This window comes from Arachis duranensis, chromosome 1 (genome assembly GCF_000817695.3).
Source record: "Arachis duranensis cultivar V14167 chromosome 1, aradu.V14167.gnm2.J7QH, whole genome shotgun sequence".
In the NCBI taxonomy this organism is placed as follows: domain Eukaryota; kingdom Viridiplantae; phylum Streptophyta; class Magnoliopsida; order Fabales; family Fabaceae; genus Arachis; species Arachis duranensis.
This window is the reverse complement of record NC_029772.3, coordinates 4,151,800-4,173,283: the sequence shown is the minus strand read 5'-3', so window position 1 is coordinate 4,173,283 and position 21,484 is coordinate 4,151,800. Positions and strand designations below refer to the sequence as shown.

General features: G+C 29.9%; 1 protein-coding gene across 3 annotated transcripts; it reads left to right on the top strand.

Moving 5' to 3' along the window:
- The first annotated feature begins 16,148 nt into the window (after nucleotides 1-16,148).
- Nucleotides 16,149-19,269, top strand: LOC107458823 (uncharacterized). Of its 3 annotated transcripts, none has more exons than XM_052262107.1 (8): nucleotides 16,149-16,358; nucleotides 16,508-16,703; nucleotides 17,625-18,001; nucleotides 18,110-18,137; nucleotides 18,307-18,380; nucleotides 18,504-18,652; nucleotides 18,795-18,875; nucleotides 19,025-19,269. In XM_052262107.1, the coding sequence occupies exons 2-8, from the start codon at nucleotides 16,538-16,540 to the stop codon at nucleotides 19,071-19,073; spliced, it is 924 nt and encodes a 307-aa protein (XP_052118067.1). In that variant the 5' UTR covers nucleotides 16,149-16,358; nucleotides 16,508-16,537; the 3' UTR covers nucleotides 19,074-19,269. The 3 variants fall into 3 exon arrangements, with proteins under 3 accessions (XP_052118067.1, XP_015932540.1, XP_015932600.1); XM_016077054.3 differs by having other exon boundaries at nucleotides 17,595-18,001; XM_016077114.3 differs by lacking the exon at nucleotides 16,149-16,358 and having other exon boundaries at nucleotides 16,571-16,703; nucleotides 17,623-18,001.
- The last annotated feature ends 2,215 nt before the right edge of the window (nucleotides 19,270-21,484 follow it).

The following is a 21,484-nucleotide window of genomic DNA, read 5'->3' as shown; positions in this document are numbered from 1 at the left end:
ACTCTAGTAACCAACTTAATTAAACTTTTTTTAATAAAATAACTTAAACAATAAATAACTCTTTTAAAAATAATTTATAAATGAGTTATTTTGTATTTGGATTTTTAACTCTAAAAGTATTTATTTTATAGAAATATGATGAAAAATAAAAATATTATGAGAGAAGTCATTTTTTTAACTTCTCTATAAGCTCTTAAATAGCTTTTTAAAAAATTACAATTTAATTTTAAAAATTGCACTAAACATTAATACTATTACTTTTTATAAGTCAAAAATTAAAAAAATTACTTTTAAAGTTTTCCAAACGGGCCTTTAGTTATATAAATGGTAGAGTCTATAATGTTTATGATTTTATCATTAATTCATTATAATAGTTATAGTTGTTAAACCATTTTAATAACATTTAAAAAAATTATAAAAATTAAAATTATATTTTTTATATTTTAATTATATTTTTTATTTTTATTTTTCAAATTAAAAAACATTATTAAATAATAAAACATTGTTACTTTAATTTTAGAAATAGTTACTAAAATTACATGACTACTATAATCACCGCAGCAATAAAGTTTGATGATAAATATCTATCTCCCTCAAGCTTGGTTAGTGAAAATCTAGAAGCCTGAGCTTGGCTAAACCATGATTGAACGAATAAGGAACAAGAAATTCAGTTAAAATGTGTATTGAAATTGGTGGTAGCAATTCAACTTTACTAATCCAGATTGAGTTCTCTCCCTTTTACTGTAACAATCCATTTCTATATTTTAATTCTTTCATGGAGTATTGGGTTGGCTACTATATTAAGAGCTAATTTGTTGTTTTGGGTATGTAAAAACTAGAAAAAGATCACCACCAGTCTCTCATATTGTAATTTGTAAAGAGAACGAACCAATTGATTTACATGTCAATTTCTAGGCTTCTAGCAACTGCGCTGGCCAATTTGGATTTAAATTTACAAACAGTAGTTTATATAAAATTAATTTTACAAATTTTGATTTTGATAAAAAGTACATTTGTATTAACATAATTTATATTTAGTAATTTTTATATCGAAACGAATTATAGTAAAATAAACATTATTTGGATTATACTATTCAAAATTACTTTTAAATAAAAAAATATTAAAAAAGACATTAATTTAAATATTTTTTATATTATTCTATTATTTTAATTTAGATATTTAAATAGATGTTATTACTTAATTTTATAATAAAATTAATATTTATTTACTAAACACCAATAAAATACATAAAAAATAATATTTTATACATAGCCAAATAACAATAAGTAAAAAATCAAATGAATAAAGCTAAATAAAAATAAAAAAATTCTAAAAAATAAATGTAAAGAATACTATAGTAAATGATTTAAAAAAAACTCATATATGAACTAAGAAACGATAAGAACTCCAAAAATTAATAACATATATGAGAAATCAGAATATTAAACAAAATTTTAATAATAAATATAATATATAAGAATTACAAGGTTACTTATATCTTTATTATAGAAAAAAATAAAGGATAGAATTAATACCTAATTTTTCAATAGTAGCAAACTAAGTGAACGTGAAAGCAAAAATTACAATTTTTAACTTCACGTAAATGTTATTCACAGCCCAAAAAAATTACTAAATATAAAAATAAAATTTTTAAGAAATTCAAACGCACTTCTTTATTCTCCAACTCTAAACCAAACACACCCAACACTAAGACCCTTGTATAAGTCATTAATTTTGTCTATGTTAACAATCTTATTATAGCAATATAGTTTAGATTCACCAATCTTAACAAAATTAACAATTTTATTATGGTTAAAATAGTTATAAATTCACATTAATTGGCCAAGCTAAAGAGATACGTCTTATTCTTAAAAAAAGTATTAAACTTAATTCATTACTTAAACAAAGAGATACATAGGTTACTTATACTAATAGGAAGGAAAAGGTTAGATAAACTAAGCAATGTGAAACTAATAGTAACAACAAAATTCGAATTAAACCTTAAAATAGTCCCTAAAATTACACTTAATATTCAAAATAGTTCCCAAAATTAATAATCACTCAATCTTATTCTCGAAGTTGCACTCTGGAACTGATTCAAACAATTTCCATCCATCATTGGCATCAAAAAGCTAAAGTAGACTAACTCCTACCATGCTAGATGTGGCAAAGCAAACTTTTTTCATAATTTAGTCTCCTTCTCCCTTTTAAAATCCTAATCCTTGAATTATGTTCCCTAAATACAGAATTTCCTTATATTGAAATTCCTCCATATCGAAGAACACTCACTCCCATTCTTCAAATAAAAATTTTATTATTTAGAACATTACCTATCAAATCTAATATGAACCATATACATGAATATATGCAACAACTATAGATTTAAAACTACGTACATGAATACATACAGGAAATAGAGCATGGTGATGATGGAGGAAAATAAATAGCTCAAGCTGAGTTTCTTTTAATGTATCTAACTCATACACAGAAAAAGTTAGCCTATCATAATCAAAATACAAAGCTGAAGCATATTTAAAATTGCCAATTCAATGAAGAGAAATTGGAAGAACATATGAGGAATGAAGATACTTTGCTTCTTTCATATGTGGAGGTTAGATAGTAATTCAATTTCAATTGGGAGGAGGAACATATCCAACTTTGACAGTTGTCAACTGCGATAAAAATTAGTAAGGTAACTCAACTGCCAAATGGCTCTAGAAGAAAAACAGAACTAAATCCATAAGCATCTCATTTAGACATCAATGGCCATTTCCCACCCAAAAAATAAAAATCAGAAGGAAATAAACTAAAAAGGCTTATCAACATACTAATGAAATTATCACTGTATACAAACTAAGGAAGAAAATTGGGAATAGGACCAAGCAGAAAATCAAGAAAATGTTGTCTACCTTGAGTATGCATCATAAATTGATTAAACATGAGTGCAAGGTATTCTCACCATCCCTCAGAGAAATCCTACAGATGCCACTGAATTTTAGTGACAATCATTCTACTACAGATCTCATCATCAGTGGCATAGCGAAGAGCACAAAGAGAAAAAGGCCAAGAACATTCATTCTCTCCTTCAATAACTCAACTATAATACCTACCATAACAAAGCAACAACAACCAGCATACGGGTGCAGGTTCAGGTGTTGCCACTACCACTCTTTCGCCCTCCTCATCAAAGAAATAGAACCTTTCTCAGAAGCTGCAGCAAAAGCAAGGATTCCCTCCCCCTTCCCTAGCCAGGACCAACAAAGAAGAGTCGAAACGACTCAATAGATCATATCATGTGGGAAATAGTTGATGAGGTAGGATTAGTTGAGGCTACCAATGGAGTCTGTTTTGATTTTTCAACATAGGAGAAGGGAATGAAAGGTCTGCACATAGCGAACATAATTTGGGGAGTAGAGTTTTAAAAGGAAAAAGGGACCAAATTGCACAAAAAGAGTTTTTTTTGCCATGTCAGTTAGCCATTACAGTGTCAAAGTGGCAGAGATGAGTCCATTTCAACTTTTCGATGGCCAATGATGGATAAAAAATTTTTGAGAGACTACTATGAGTTTTGGAGTGCAACTTCGATGAAAAATTGGATAACTATTAACTTTAGGGACAATTTTAAGTCTCAGAGTACAATTTTAGGGACTACTTTAAACATTAAACCTACTAATTTTGCTTGCCAAATTAGAAATAGGTAGTTGTCTCTCTTGTTGAAAGTTGGAATAATAAGGAAAACACATTAGCCACCCTAGGGATCAACTTCACGTTTAAGGTAGGGTATCTTTTCATGAATCGGAGAATTGAAACTCAATATATATTTAGTGGTTAAAGAATGAAACTAAAATTTTAGTCAGACAGAGAGATGGAAAATGGGGTTCCTGTGAGAAATGAGGCCCTGTAAGGAATGGGGATGAAGAGCAAATTTGAGGGTGAGGATGGGGAGCAGGGAGGCATCCCCCGCTCCCGCCATGCTCCATTAACATCCCTACCTCCACCCTCTTCATCTTCAATGCCTATCTCCGACATTGAAATTTACTTACCCCTTCAAAAATCAAATTCTTCTGCTACAAATAATCATTCTATGATAACTAGATCCAAATCTGCCTCCTCTAGACCAAAAATTTTTAAATCCGCACTTTTTATATCTTATTATGATCCTTAGCATCTTCAAACCATATCCTCTTCTGTTAAGAAAGCTCTTACTTTACCACATTGAAAAGATGTTATGCTTGTTGAATTGAATGCTTTACAACACACTCAAATTTGGAGACTGGTTAATTCTTTGTCTAATTAAGGTTATTGGGACAAAGTGGGTGTATGCTATTAAAAGATTTGCCTTTGGTGAAGTGAAGAGATACAAAGCGAGATTAGTAGCCTTTGAAAATTATCAAGTTGAAGGTATAGATTTTACTGAAGTATTCAGTCCCGTTATCAAACCTTCTACCATTCGTGTTATTTTAACTATTGCAATCTCCAAAACTTAGACAATTCACCAATATGACTTTAATAATGTTCACCAATATAACTTTAATAATGCTTTCTTAAACGGCACTTTAAATGAAACTGTATATATTACACAACCTCCTGGTTCTGTTTTACATCCCTCTTCTCAGGTTTGCAGACTCAATAAGGCCATCTATGGCCTAAAACAGACTCCTAGATCCTGGTATATTACATTGTCTTTAACTCTTGCTCAGTTTGGCTTTAAGAGTACCAAGTCTGATCCTTCCCTCTTTTTTTTACAAACTAGTGTTTATAGTGTGTATATATTGGTGTATATAGATGACATACTAATCACAGGTAACAATTTTTTAAGTATAACATCTATAATGACTAAACTGTATCACATTTTTACTCTCAAATATCTTGGGATCTTCAATTATTTTTTTGGCAGATAGACTCTTCAATTAAAATTTGGCTCTTACCTTCTATGCCAAACCAAATATATCAAAGATTTGTTGTTAAAATCTGGCATGCATGATTCAAAACCTGTTCCAATTTTTATGTTATCTTCCGAAAAGCTATCTCAATTTGGTGCTGAATCATTTGATTACCCTACACATTACAGGTCTATTGTAGGTGCCTTGCAATATTGCACTCTTATTAAACCTGATATTTGTTTTGCTGTTAACAAAGTCAGCCAATTCATGCACAAACCCTTGAACTCTCATTGGAAAGTTGTTAAGCGTATCTTCAGATACCTTTTTGGTATAACAGATCAAGGTCTTATTTTTCCTCCCTCTCCTTATTTTTCAACTTTTGCTTTTGCTGATGCAAACTGGGGCTCTCATGTTGATGACTGACGCTCAACCTCTGGGTACTGTGTTTATTTTGGTGAAAATTTGGTGGCTTAGTCTAGCAGGAAGCAACACTCCATCAGCCGCGTTCTAGTACATAAGCTGAATTTTGTAGTGTTGCTGACGCTTCTACGAAAATATTTGGCTTGAAAATCTCCTGCATGAGTTACATATTCCTGTCTATGGCACCCCTATGATTTACTGTGACAATGCTAGTGCTATTCAAATATCTGCAAATCCAATTATGCATAATTGTACCAAATATTTTGAGCTCAATTTTCATTTTGTCTGAGATAGAGTGAATCAACAAAAATTACATATTGTACGTGTTCTAAGATTTTATCAAATTGTTGATAGTTGTACCAAATTCTTGTCTCTAAATATTTTTGAAAAATTCAAGAGCAAACTCAAGATCACTTCAAAAGATCCCTTGAGTTTGAGGGAACTGAGAAGAGTGATAGACTTAAAACTAAAAAAGAATAGTTATAGATTAAAGATTAGTGATGAGGAGTCAGAACCTTAAATATATAAAAGAAAAAATATATGTGAATATTATTTTTGGATGAAAAGAAAATAAAAAACACTCTTCTTTAGTTTTTCTTCATCTGCTAATGCATAATCATCTTTCATCATCAAATTTCAATTTTTTTATATTTCTATCTTAGTATTTTATGTAGCAAACAAATGCAACCAAGGCGACAAGGAAAAAAGAAAGATGGAGACAAAAGAAATACTGAAACAACGCTCAAGATACCACAAAAAGTGGCGATTATTGAAGGCCACAAGCAGTTGCAAACCTAGCTAGAAGAGCATATAGGAATTGGGTTTTATGCGATAGTAAAAGAAAGTTATATGAACTGGTCGTATATAATAATTAAACAACAATGTAAAAATATATTCTTATATATTAATGAGGAAGCATTTGAAGAAGAGACTATTTATACTTTATTTAAATTATTATATTCACTTTATTCACCATATATATAATTTTCAGATACTCTTTTTAAACATCTCAAACTAATAAACAATATTTAATGTTAAGGTAATTAAGTACATAAACATTTTAAACAAATTGAGGCATATCATCTAAGAGCTTCTTGAAAACCTTAAACTCTTCAATAAGTTCAAGGTGTTTTTTATTTGCGCACATTCAAATACGTATACCTTGATAATTGATATACATATTAAGCACTAATGCAGTACAAATCCAGACATAGATATACGCATACATAAAGAAATACTCTTGCATACATTTAATAACACATTTAACATGTATTCCAAAATTATCCATAATCATTCATTCCTTATTTTTAATAAATAAAAATGAATAATTTTGGAACATATATTAAATGTTTCTTAAACCATGTAAAATTTCCATCACACAGCATATATTTGACGATACAGCATTTTGATAGAATTTGTCAAGAATACAAAAATAAATGTTTATATTTTTTCTATCAAATTTTTTTATTTTTGTATTCTTAACAAAAATTTATTGTATACTCATTCTGTTCTTAATCAATTGTCATTTTTATTTTACTATTTTAGTATACTAAAAATATAATATATCTCTGAATATATTAATTTTTAGCATACTAAAAACGTAAAATTTGGATGATAATTAATTAACAACAGAAAGAGTATCGCGTCGAAACAGAATAATATTAACATCCATTCCAACCAACAGGAATCCTGAGACTGCAGCGAGAAGGAAGTGCGATGGCAAGAGCAGGATCAATTCCAAGAAGAGGAAGCTGAATGGAGTTTTTGTAAGAACAAAGGCAAACCAAATCAGCAGTTTGAATAGCTTTGCAGCACTGAGAAGATGGATTAACTGTGCTTTTGGTTTTCACTGATGGCATGCAAGCCGCTAACCCTTCTTCGTTCATGTTACACATGCTGAACCCATTGGAACCTTTAAACCCATATGCCATCATCACCATCACCACCATTGTTACCATTATTATTGGATGCATTCTCAAACCCCACTTGCTCTTCATCACTACTACTAATGATTGAAGCTTTTGTGACTTAATAATAAGACCCTTGATATGTATATATATATGGTGGCTATAATAAGTAGTAATTAATGGTATTCCATGGTATTTATAAAGAAGTGAACTTTAAAAGTTGGTAAGAATAAACCACAAAAAATACATGCACTTGAATTATTTTATTTTGGATAAAAATATTTTCGAATTTTGTTATCGATAAAATACTCTCAAATAATTTAAAAATATATTAAAAATATACTTCTGTGAATTGAGCTGTTCTATGTTAATGAAAAGAATAAAAATATTTTTGTCATATTTTTTAAATAATTTATAGATATTTTTGTCGATAACGTAATTCGATAATATTTTTTTAATATCAATATAATTCGAATATATTTTTTATAATTTATCTAATTAATAAATTAATTCGTTTTCAAATAACTGTTTAGTTATAATTACGTGCAGGGACAGTTAGAATTTTTTTTGAAAAGAACCTATATAAAAAATATAAGTTAAAACAAGAGAACAATTAAAAATTAAAAGGGGATCAAATTAAAAAAATTAAAGACTTATACATATAAATTATTAATTTGAGGAGGGTAATAAGGAGTGTTAGGAAAATAATATTTTTTGTGTTTTGTAATTATTAATTAATCATAAATAGTATTTTTAATAGTATAAAATTATATTTAATAATAAAAAATTATTAATTTTTTTTAATAATTAAATATTAATCACAAAATACAAAAATTATTGATCCAACTTATAATAAAAATATATAAAAATAATTAGAATAATCTTTTTAGATAATAATTAAAAATTTAAGATATATGAAAATATATATTATGTTAAATAATTTAATTAAATATATTAAATTATTTAATTATTTTTAGTTATAATCGATCTTTACATAAATATTCCTTAATCATCTTTATGTGAATAGTTACCAAAATTATTTTATTTTTTTAAAATAAAATTATGAAATAGGCCATATTATTTTATATATGTAGTATCCATTTATGCCATGATGGACCCCTGAACAGGAAACGGCATTGGCAGGAGGTTAGATATTTTTCAAATAAAAAAATTATATATAGTTTCTTTATAGGTTTATTATTTGCTATGTTTGTGAATTGTGAATGAAAGAGACGTTGTTAGTGTATAGTTTATATGTACATAATTGATTAAATTATTTGAGTGATGATGATCGCTCTTATTTTAAAGGGATCACAACTTAGAAGATCCCAATTCAATAATGAAAGGCTTTTGTACAGAAGTAGTAAAGTACTTTATATAAAAGATTAATTTTTTTAATGTAATAGAATTAATGTTTTTTCTATTTTGAGTTTATATATAAATTTTTTTAGTGACGAAGATAGAGCACTTGTTAAAAATGTAAAAACTGAGAAAATTTTTATTGAAAAAAAAAAGTATAGTTATTAAACCTTAAATTCATTTTTTAACAATAAGTTCTTCTAACGAGCATTCCGTGAAATTCTAATTGAATTTCATAATCATTGAACATCGTATAATGACTTTTCGTGTTCTTGACAATACAGTATTTAGTTGCATTTTTTTTCTTTTTAATTATTATTATATTAACAGAAGCCATTACAGCTGTATTGTTTCGAAGAAAAACAAATTCTTATGGCTAGCCTTTTTATTGATTTTTGCTTTAATTTATTCGGTGTAATATAACTCATCAATCCTCTTAAACAACAAAACCTATTTTTATTTAGAATCTAAACATATTAAAAATTGACCTAATCATATAATATTTTAGATATATAAGTTTTGTATTCGTGTCAATATTTAGAGATGATTTCATTTTTTTTAATTTTCATGACGTTCAAATTATTGTAAATGAAAAAGAAGTTTGTGTTGTTGGCTATGATGCACAGACACCAACATGAACACGGGACACGACACGATATGTAACATGCTGATACGCGAATTTTAAATTTTTATAAGATATGAGGATACGTATACATATAAAATATAAAATATTTTTTAGATAAATTGTAATGATATTTTGATATTTTATTGATATTAAAATATAAATTAATTTTTATGTGTGTCTAAATATGTCTAGAAAAAATTTTTCATTTTTTTTATCAAAACACAGTTAGATAAAGCAAACATACGTGTCAAACGAGTATCAGTAAATATCGTGTTTAGAATATATCCGACACAGATGTGATAACTCATCAAAGTATTCATGCTTCATAAGTTGTTGGCTTTTGGCTTGTATAATGTATGCGGCTTTGGTTTCCAATAAATAAATAAATAGTTATTATAACGTTTTGTGAAGATATATATGTTTATATTTCAATGGAATGTCATTGTTTGTTATGGCTGGTTTTTCCTACACAACATGTATAGTTCATAAAAAAAATATATTTTATTTGTTATTTAATTATTAAAATATGAATTTAAATCTTCTTATTCAAAATATAATTAAGGTGTTTATTGTTTTGAAGAAGATTAAAAAAAATCAATACTTTTTATTTAAAAAAGTAAGGGTTAATTAATATTAACTTGAATGCAAAATAATAAATACGGGAAACAATTTTCTTATTAATGTGGAATAGCCAGTAAAATTAAAGGCTCTAGTATGTAATACTTGCAATGGTAGTGACAAATGATATGTGCTATCTATAGTCTTGATTCTTGAAAATTTCTATCTAAATTCTTATGCCCTGGCCTCGTTCTTCTCGTTAATAGGATTGGGACATTGTTCAGCTAATAATTATGAGCCCTTCGATAACAAAGAATTAATTAGGAAGTATGTGACACTAAAAGAGCACAACGAGATATAAAATTATGATTGGAAGATAAAATATAAATAAAAATATTGTATTTTGAGATATTTATTATAAAAAAAATATTGAATATCGTTAAATTTATTTGTGACGTATTTTATTGGCGGATTAAATTTTTCGATAATAAATTCGCTGGTAACAATTGAAAGAAAAAAAATTGGCGCGATCATTATTGTGATTTAGGGTCGGATTTTTTTACGGTAAATTTAATTAGTACGACGCTGTATTTTAGTCATTTGCTGATTTGTTATCGACAGTAATCCTACCTTAAATTTGAACCGAAAATCTTCTCTCCTTTTATTTCGAATTACATTCTCTCTCTTTTCACTCTCCCATCTCTCACACTCTCTCTAACCCTCTCGTCTCTCCTTCAACGTCATCTCTGGCAGTTCCCTCCAACAGTCCCTTCCGACAGAAGTGGGAGAAGCTTGCCTTGTTGGCACCTTCTCAAAATTTTTGTTTGTTGAAAAATTGCGAAATAATAAAAGGTTGCGCACTAGAACAACTAAGAATTGATTAAATTTGAATGTCCGCCTGTTTTAATTAATGCTTGCAACTGTTTTCCATGTGAAATTTTAATAAAATCTTTTGGTTGAGGTATCTGAATTAAGAGAAAATTAAGCTGAATTTTCGTTAAAACACTTGTTTGGTTTGTTAAAAAAATGAAAATTAAATTTGGAGGAGGCTTCTAATTATAAATAAAATTCTGTCGAAATTTCTAAAACAGCTAAATATAATTGAACGGTGAAATTAAAAACAAAAATCTTTTTGGCATTGAATGAATAATAGTCATGAAATACAAAATTTAAATCAAATTTAAATTTAATTTTGATATACTCCATAATGAACTCTTCCTACTTGACTTCTTGTATGTTAAGTAATTTTTTAATTTGAACTAATTCCAACTAATTTTGTTTAGAGGCGGTTTAGATTTAAAAAACTCTTTTTATTTGACTTTTGAAGCTAAACTAGTTCCAACTCTGTTTACAAGCATTAGTATTTCTTTTAAGGTGTTTTTTAAGTAGAATCTGAGTTGTAGGTTGTGACATATTTTTGTTACATATGTGTTTGTTGGTATGCTTTTTGCAGATATAACGACAGACAAAGGTGTCACCAATCGGTCTTATAGTTGGAATAGAGGGAGGGTGTCTACTAATACCCTTAGGACTTCTTTACTCTAACTACCTCTTGAGACATCACAAGTAATGGGTGCATAGGATCAATCATTCATCATGATCTTTAACTCCAACTATGTGGCTCTTTCTGCTACGTCACTTCGCCACTAGGAAGTCATCTGACTGCTTTACTAGAATAGATTTCTCCACAAACTCCATTCGCTCAGTAGTCCATTACTTCGATGATGACACCATCTCCAATGATAAATACTGTAGTGCCGAAATTCTCTCACGAATCTCATCTAGATATCCCTTTACCACTGCTCGCATACAAATCTCATCTATAGTTGATCTCTTATATTTTTTTATATTACTCTAAACAAATTTAATTATTTGCGTATTATATTTTGATTATTTTATTATGGTATGTTTGATTATATTTGAAAATTGATTATTTAATTAAAAAAATTATAGATTAACATATATAGATATACACAATAATGATATAAAATATTTTATGCTAGATAATTAATTTTGAATATACATAGAATATTTTGATCTTGAGAACTATTTTAGAGGTTTCATCCATATACATTTTTATTTGATACATCAATCTTTTTGGTAAACAAAAGCAAAGTAGAGCTTATCATATGTTTTTATAAGAGTTTAATTTTAATACATTTATACGATTATATAATCACATTTATTTTTTTGAATGATCATTACATAGTTAATATAAAAAGTGATATGCATAAAACTATTTACACTAACTGTGCATCAAAATTATATTCATTCTTATAATGAGTTTAATTTTGTTTTATGAACTGAAGTGTAGTCTTTCAAATTGCTATGTTAGGAATTTTGCTATGCCTCCAAAGATGTTTTTGTTTCTTTCTTTTTAACCTTATTCTTTAATTCTCTTCTTATTCTTTCAAATTCTTTTTTTATCTGAATCTATTCTTTACAATTTTTTCTCTTTTTTTTCACTCTTTTTATTCTTCTTATCTTTCTCTCATTTTATTCTCTAAGAAACTGGAAGCATGTATAAAATTTGTGACCAAGAAGATATGTGTTGAATAAAAGCTAATTGCTGATTAGAAGGTGGAGGGTGCCAGCCGGTCAATCACACCCTAAAACTCATGAGAATGATATCGTGAAATTATCGGGATTTGAGGAGATATGTGACAGTTCACAACTTTATTGTTCAATCCCACTCTTTTGAGTTAATTTTTTTTTGTGAAACAAAAAATCAATCTCGACAGATAAAAGAAAAATTCAGGGCTTGTGACAATTATAATAATTGGCAAATTGTTGATCTTTCTAATAGTGCGAGTAGACTTGCATTGGCATAGAAGGATGATTTTGTTCAGATTTTTAATTTTCTGAGTGTTTGCCTTGATAAAAGATGCCCCTCTCAACATTAAATGAAACTTTGTAGGCATTTATTTAAACTGCAATGAGAATACTTTTGGCTATCCCAATTCCAAGAAATCTCTTTGTAGCTCTCCCAAATTTAAGTTAAATCAGTTATTGTTGGTGATTTCAATTTTATTATTGATCAAGTTGAAAAACTTGGTGGTAATCCTAAATCTCATTCTTCCATTGCCACCTTTAATTACTTTATTGGAGATAACTCGTTGATTGATTTGAGAATGGTGAGTAGATCATTTACTTGGAGTAACAGATGCAGGGAAGGTGAGCTAATTTAGAAAAGGCTTGACAGAGTGCTTATTGATGAATCTTGGTCCTAATTATACTCTCATCCCACAGTCTTTAGACTATCAGAGACAGGTTCTGATCACATCTCCCTCTTTTTGAACACAAACTACCAACCAGAGAGATCAAAGAGGAGATTCAAATTTCAATCCTGCTGGTTTGGTGAAGAACAAATTCGTAACTTCATCAGCAAGGTCTGGGACTCAGATATCGAATGTTCAGCATGTTCGGATTATTTCAAAAGTTTGAATTGGTTAGACACCGTTGGTTCTTAGGTAAAGAATAATTCTATTAATTCTAAAAAGAAGATTATAGAAGTTATTTCTCTTCTAGAACAAAAGCAGATATCAGGCATCATGGGAGACACTGGATTAATTGAGCTTGAACAACAGCTTAAAAAAGCATATTTGGACGAGAAATTTTATTGAAAAGGCAAATCTAGAATTAAATGATTGAAAGAAGAAGATCAAAATACAAAACTTCTTCCAAAAAAAATTTAAATCTAGAATTAGAAGAATAAAATATGGCATCTACAGAAGGATAAGGAGGATATGGCAATAACCAATGCTGATATTGTCAAGGTGGCTGAGGACTACTTTAAAAATATTTTCACATCTTCTAAGCATGTGAATCCTGGCCTTTTTTCACAAACTTTGAACTTAAGATTACAGCTAACATGAACTGTAGGCTCAGAAGACATGTTTCTATGGAGGATGTAAAAAGAGGTATTTTTAGTATTTACCCTCAGAGTGCACCAGGAGAGGATAGTATAATGGCTAAATTCTTCCAATTCTACTAGGATATAGTGGAATAAGACGTGTTCTGAATTGTGAGGAGTTTTTTTGCTGGAGGTAGAATTTTAAAAAGTTTTAACCACACCAATATCTGTCTAGTGCCAAAAATTCTAAATGTGAGTGATATCACTTAGATAAGTCCCATCAGTTTATCCTCTGTTGTCTACAAAATTATTTCAAAGGTACTGGTTCACAGACTCTAATGGTGTATGAACAAGGTAATTAACCCTATTCAAAGTGCATTCTTAAATAAACTTATTTCTGATAACATTCTTATAGCACACGAATGTATGCACTATCTTAAACAAAAAATTGAGGCTTAAAATATGAAATGACACTCAAGTTTGATATGAGTAAAATTTACGACAGAGTAGAATGACATTTTCTATAGTTTATTATGGAGAAGTTGGGTTTTGAATTGAAATTCATTGACTGAATTTGTAAATTGTTGACAACCGTTTTTTATTCTATTGTTGTGGATGGTTAACTCTATGATTTTTTTAAACCAAATAGAGGTTGATCCTCTATCCTCTTTTATTTTCTTATTATGTGCACAAAGACTTTCCTTCTTGCTACACAAAATAGAGTAAAATAGTCTCATTTAGAAATTTCAGATAAATAAAAGATACCCTACTATAAATAACTTGTTATTCACTGATGATTCCATTTTATTCGCCAAAGCTTCAAAAAATAATTATGTCTCTATTCTAAAATTATTGGAATCTTATAAAATTTTCAGTGGATTAAGAGTTAATTTTAATAAATTGGCTATATTCTTCAGTAATAACACTCTAGAGCTTATTAGAACCTCCGTAACAACCCAATTGAATATTTTTCACATAGGTGCATAGGATAAATATTTGGGCCTACTTTTCCTTATTAACCGCTCTAAGAAAGTCACCCTCAATTCAATCAAATATAAGTTTCTCAAAAGGACATAAAGATAGAAAATGTTTTTGTTATCTAATGGAGGAAGACATGTATTATTCTGAACAGGTGGTGAAGCCATACCAATATACACCTTATCATATTTTAAACTTTTGGACAGCTTGCTAAATGAAATTCATAGTATTCTAACCCAGTTCTAGTGGGAGAAGAAATGTTTTAAAAGACGAATGGTGTGGATTAGTTGGGATAAGATTACTAGGCCTAAGAAAGAAGGCAAACTTAATTTCAAAGATCTTAGGACTCAAAACCTGGCTCTTTTGGATAAACAGTGATGGAAAATTGTGACTCAACTTAATTCTATTCTTTCTAGAATACTTAATGGTAAATACTTCATATTTAATTCTATTCTTATAGTAGAAGTAGGAACCTTTTCTTCTTGGGATTGGCAAAGTATTCTTGAAGGAAGGCGAGTTGTAGAGAAATACATTAGTTGAAAAGTTCTAGTGATATCTGAATCTTCGGTAAACCATGAATCCCTCCTCCTTACCCCTTCACTGTTCCACCATCTGCGGTACTATTATCAGATAGTTATCATCTGTTATGGGTGAAAGACCTATTTTTGTCAAATAAACAGTGGAACTAAGTATTAATCTCAAATCATTTTCCTCCAGAAATTGCTTAGCGAATTCTCTACATAACCTCAGGAGAAGGTTAAGACACAATTCAATGGGTAATGAATAAAGTAAAAACATATGATGTTACATTAAGGTACATTATTGCTTACCAATTTTATCATACCTCCATTAAATTTTGTCCAAATTTCATGCAACAGATGTCAGTTGGAGCCATTTATGAAAGTTGAAAATCGCTCACAAGATTTTGTTCTTTGCGTAAAAAATCTTCCATAGTAAGTTTTCTGTTTAATTTCTCATCCACCCGCAGTTCCCATCATTCTGACAACTTGTCCAATCTGTAAGTCAAATCCAGAATCACTCAAGCACTATCTGTTTTTCTGTGAAGACGCTAATCTAGTGTGAAAGAAGAGTTATTTAACTTATCTCATTCCAAACGGTAGATCATAAATGTTCTTTGTTGTTCAATTGGTGAAGAGATTCGGTGTTACAAACTAAACTTAAAAAAATAAGCCCTCAAAGAGCTCGATTGGTTTTGATTATAACTTGGAATATTTGAAAAAGGAGGTGTCAATTTGAATATGTCCAGAAGCCTCCAAAAAAATACTAACAACATCACTTAAGTTGAATGAGAAACACTATTTATTTTACTTTAAACATAATGTTCTAAAGTCTCTTCTATATCTACTTTTTCATATTATTTTTTTCTTACAATTTCAATGCATATTTATAAATTCTCATTTTTTATTTTTTTTGTCCTAATTTTTAGACATTATATATATATTTTTTATTTTATAAAATATCCCTATTATCTTTTGAATTTTTTTTTTGTTTTAGTTTAAAATTAAACTTATATTATTAGAAAGAGAGAGATACACAATGGAAGTTGAAAGTTGAAACTATGCACCAGTGTTGTTCTTAGAAAACGCTTCACTCGCACTAGGGTTTTCAGTTCATGCTCTGATTCTTCTCAATCTCACCCTCCACTCTCATCACTCCCATCACCATCTCATTCATTCAATCCTTTCTCATTTTTCACAATCTCATCTCATCCCGTTCCACCGCCTTCTTCCATCTTCACTCTATCTGCCAATAGGTAAGAGGAAAAAAAAAAACGGTGCTTTCAGCTTTCTCTTTCTCGTTTATTTTACACAACATATGCATTTCATTTTTCACCTAACTGTTTATTATGATTATGATTGTAATTACATTACTAAGTATATATGATAATGTGGATTATTGCAGAGGCAGTTGAGGATTGAGAGAAGAAGGAGAATGGGAGAAGGGAGAGATGGGGATTGGGATTGTAGCAGCTGCAACAACAGAAACTACGCATTCAGATCATTCTGTAACCGTTGCAAGCAGCCACGGATCCTTGTCGATACCAAAACCCCTTCTGATTCCAAGTGGCTACCTCGAATTGGCGATTGGATCTGCACTGGTTAGACCCCCTATCCTCTCTTGTCAATTTTATCTCTGTTTGCTTTAGTAATTGTTTTTGAATGTGGAGAGATTTTACAAATTGATTGGATACTGAACAGAACTGAGATAGTGGGTTGAGTAATGTTTTTTGAATCTAACAATTGAGGGGCACCGTCGCCACATACTCTCATCGACTGTTGGATTGGATGTATGGAGCCCATGATCGTTGGATGGGAGTCTGTGGTCATACTGTCATGTTAACATTTCTCATATGATATTCATGCTTTGCGGTTTGTGCCTATATGTTTGTATATTTGAATTCAATGTTGTTAGTGGGGATATGATGCATAAATGAAATGAAAATAAGCAAAATTAGTCACTAAACATCACTTATTCAGTTCACTAATGACCAACTAGCTCTTTGAATTTGGCTCATATATTATGCGGAGACACTTGCAAGCTTGAATTTGAGTGTTGTTCTGGAAACTGGAAATTGAATGGAGATGAAAATCCAAATCCAGGGTATTGACTACAACATAGGCTAGCTTTATTATGTAATTAGTTTTAAAACCTGATTTCTCTCAAGGATAGTGATTTTAGAACCTTATGTAGTCAACACCACAAATTGAGTTGTGCATTTCCTTTGTTATTTTAGAGTTTCCCGGTAGTTGACAAAATCATGAACAGCTTAGCATTGCATTTGATTTTTTATTTTTGGCTTATGATTTTGTATTGAACTTTAAGATGAAGAACATGCTGTCAACTAGGTTGAGATATTTGTGCTTTTGTATGTGTATTTTTGTGTGAAATGGACGGGTTGGTGTGCGTGGGACGTGTTGGTGTGCGTATGCTTGGCTTCCTTTCCCTCTGGATGCTTTGTGGGGATGGGTTTTATACTATGGATCAATAGGCTGCACTAACAACAATTATGCATCAAGAGAGAGGTGCAAGAAGTGCGGACAACCAAAGGAGATAGCAGCTATGCCAGCAATTGCAATGACCGGGGCATCTTTCCCTGCTTATCCAAATTACTTCTCCAGGGCTCCTGGGGGACCAGATCAAAAGTTGAATATTGGATTGATTGGCAATGGTGCCGGTGCTCCACCTCAGTCACTCCACTTAGGTTCCAATTGGTCGATGTTAGGATCAGATAAGTATGGTGTCCAACCACTTCCCCTATGGCTGCTTGGTGCAAATTATAGCTCTGGACTTCCCATTGAAAATTCCAACAGTCAAAACCTATCTGTACCAAAGGGGTGGCGGAATGGGGATTGGATCTGTAATTGTGGCTTCCATAATTACTCTTCACGCTCGCAGGTAGAGTCTTGAATTCTACTTATAAATTATAAATGATGTAGAGTTACACAAGCACTGAAGTATTCATTTTTTAAGTTTGATATCTTTCTATGTTGAATCTTTTTGCAGTGTAAAAAATGCGACGCTTTTCCACCTGGTATGCCTTTCTTTCTTTTTAAAGTTAGTGTATATATTATAGGTGCAAGATACATAAGGTGTTCCTTCTGGGAACATTACAGTACTACAGAGAAATATTTTTGGTAAAAATGAATTTCCTGTGGTGATTGATGTTAACATCATGCTGTTTACACTTATTTGGTTCAAAGCACTTGGGACAAAACGGTTAGCTTCTGAAGAATTGGTTGATGACTGGGACAAGAAGAGATTGAACGTGGGACCTGTAAGGACTTTTTTGGGATTTAATTGAATTTCTAATTCTTCTGTGATTTTAGATCTCGTTTGTCATCATAGCTAATGCTCTTTCTCTTTGAATTTCTTATTCCCTTTTACACTTATTGTGCAGACTAATGACCAAGTAGTAGGGACAAGTGGAGATCCAAAACCTGGAGTGCTCCCGTCATTTCCTAGCATAAACTCAAGCATAGCTTCAACGTTGCCAATACCGACTCTATTTCCACCTCAAGTTTCTACACCTGCACTCCTTGGAAAAGGGTAATTTCCTCTGATTCTCACATAAGCTCAATATAATATTGAAGACATTTTTTTGTGTGTTTGTCAACTCTTAAATGATGATATTATACACTCCTACTCCTAGCATTATTACTTTATTACTTTTATCTGTTTGAATTATCAGAGCAAAGCAATGGCGTAGTGGAGATTGGATGTGCACAAATTGCAACAACCATAATTATGCTTCCAGATTACAGTGTAACAGGTGAATTACTCTGCTATTATTTTTCCATTTGAAGAGGTAGGAACTTGAATACACTCCCATTAAAGATAAGATCATGTAAGCCACCGTCTAACACGTTCTTATTTCCCATTAACACACTTCTCTGAATTATCAATTCTCATCATTTACAGGTGTAAAACTCAGAGAGTTTCACCCGCGCAACCCAGCAATGCATTGTAATATTGATTTCATTTCTTAATTATTGTTGCTTGCATTAATTATAAGGAATTTTGTCTTGATTTTCTAGTGTGTATTTTTGTGAGCAAAAGGATGATATTCCATAATACCGTTTATATTTGCACAAGAGATGAATGGTTGGTGGCATTGTATCTTTCAAGTTTTTTATTAAAAGAATTGGATTAGTTTTGACTTTTGATTATTATTCCATTTGCCTATCCCTCATATATCTGTTCTTTGTTTCTCTTAAATTCGGTTATTATATTAATATGTTTGGGTTCACTAGTATGTGACTTGCTGGAGTTCATTTTGCCCTCGGCCTTAATATATACGACTGGGAAAATATTTACAGCAACTGATATACATGAATCTTTCATTCGGATATTGTCTTTGATATAGATATGCAATGATAGTAGGAATCATTTGGTCGTAGAGATAAAGACATGAACATATACACAAGTTACAATTTGTGTCCTAAAGATAGAAAATCTGTGTCGCTGTCTCCTTGTTGTCGCTTTATCTCTGCAATTTTGTCTAGAATCCAAACGCAGTCAAATCCTTGAACCCTGCAGAGCAGAGAGCAGTTAGAGCATCTCCAACGGGGAGCCCTCCCACTGTGCGTGTCAGAGAGAATGGAGAGATGGGTTGTTTAAACCTTTTCGGTCCACGGGTTCACGGATCAACTTGAGGGATATAAATGGATAGGATAGGGTAGAATTTAGACTATGTATTTTATTTGCAGGCTAAAATTCAAACATATCTTATCCAAGTTGAGAATTTTTGAATTCTAATTTTACCCATGCCCTAAAGTTGCACACTTGCACCTTATTCGACCCTAGTTAACAAATCAAAATTTTTCAATTGAACACAATATTTAATTATTTTATATTTTATAAACATACTAATAAAATAGAAAATACAAAATTAAATTTATATTAAAATTAAAAGTAACAATCATGATAAATTTCATATTAAAATTACAAAAAAGAGAAAATGTGGGTTCAATCTTCATCTATTTCACTATACACGTATAATAATTTTTAATTGTATACCATAATATATTAGAGATACAGGTAAATTGGGTAGAATTAGGACTAAACTCACACCAAATTCTACTCGTAGTTCAATCGGCTTTGCTCTCAACCGACCTGTTGCGAGTCGAGTTGCCAACCCTATCTGAATGAGTTAGGTTGAATTAGATACTATATATATATTCAATTTGTATATCTTATTTTGATTTCTCATCTATTATAGGTTGGGGTAAATTATTTAAATAACAACAATGCTAGGGAACCAACTCTATATAAGTCAAGAATCAGCCAACTGGTAAACCAGAGGCACCGGTGATTTTAACCGGATGTTGCTACTAATAGGCACACGGATATTTTTTTTTCTTGTAAATTAGATGGTTTTCGATATGATTTCTATGTTTCATGTGTTACGCATTAATAAAACATAATTAATTATATGGAACCAACTAATGAATGATTAAAGCATTGTTCCGTGATTCTCTCCTATCACTAGCGTATTTTTCCTCATGTTTTGAACGTGGTCAACAATAATTTAAAAAACAAATTAAATTATAAATTAATAAAACTAATTATAATTAATTATGTTGTTCCATTCTTGGCTGATTATTAGTTGGTTCCATATACTTTTCCTTTAAATAAACTAACTGACAATAAAAACTATCAAATTGTCCTAAATAAAAAATAATAACATTTTTGTCCTCCCACTTTTTACATAAATCGTTGCCTATACTCTAATTTTTTTAGAAAAAATGTAAAATCTTGAGGAATACAACGATTCATGGTTATATATTTTGCATTGAGTAAATCATCCTGGTGAACATAATTCGTGGGACAAAGTTAGGTTTTAAACCAAAATTAGTAAAACATGTGAGGATTCCCATGATTTATGAAGTTATAGAGCGAAACCCAGGAAATGCCCATGATTTATGTATAATTACAATATTTTTTTTATTCTTAAAAATTTTTACTTATTATAAAATATTTGTAGAATGGTTAGTACATAAACTTGTGAAAAGAAAAAAAAAGAATATGGTATATATACAATAAAATATAAATTATACATTTTTGTCTCTAATATATCGAAATTCTCTATTATTTAACTTAGTTAAACTTTATTTTTAATTTTGAAATAAATTTTAATTTTATCATTTAATAATATCAATTTTTTACAATAAATAATTATTTAATAATTTTTAATTACATCTAAGTAAATTACTCTTAATCACATTATTCTCATTCTAAATAAATTTATTTCTTAATTTTATTCTTAATTACATTACTTTCATTCTAAGTACATTTATTTTTTATTAAGAGCAAAATTAAAAATTAAATTGAATAATTATCTATAGTAAAAAAATTAAAATTATTGAAGGAAAAAAATTA

Excerpts from the sequence above, each read along its gene's own strand:
- LOC107458823 (XM_016077054.3), top strand. The coding sequence starts at position 16,538 with ATGGGAGAAGGGAGAGATGGGGATTGGGATTGTAGCAGCTGCAACAAC. Across the intron at positions 18,002-18,109 it reads ATTACTCTTCACGCTCGCAG|TGTAAAAAATGCGACGCTTT; the intron begins GTAGAGTCTTGA and ends ATCTTTTTGCAG. Across the intron at positions 18,876-19,024 it reads TCCAGATTACAGTGTAACAG|GTGTAAAACTCAGAGAGTTT; the intron begins GTGAATTACTCT and ends CATCATTTACAG.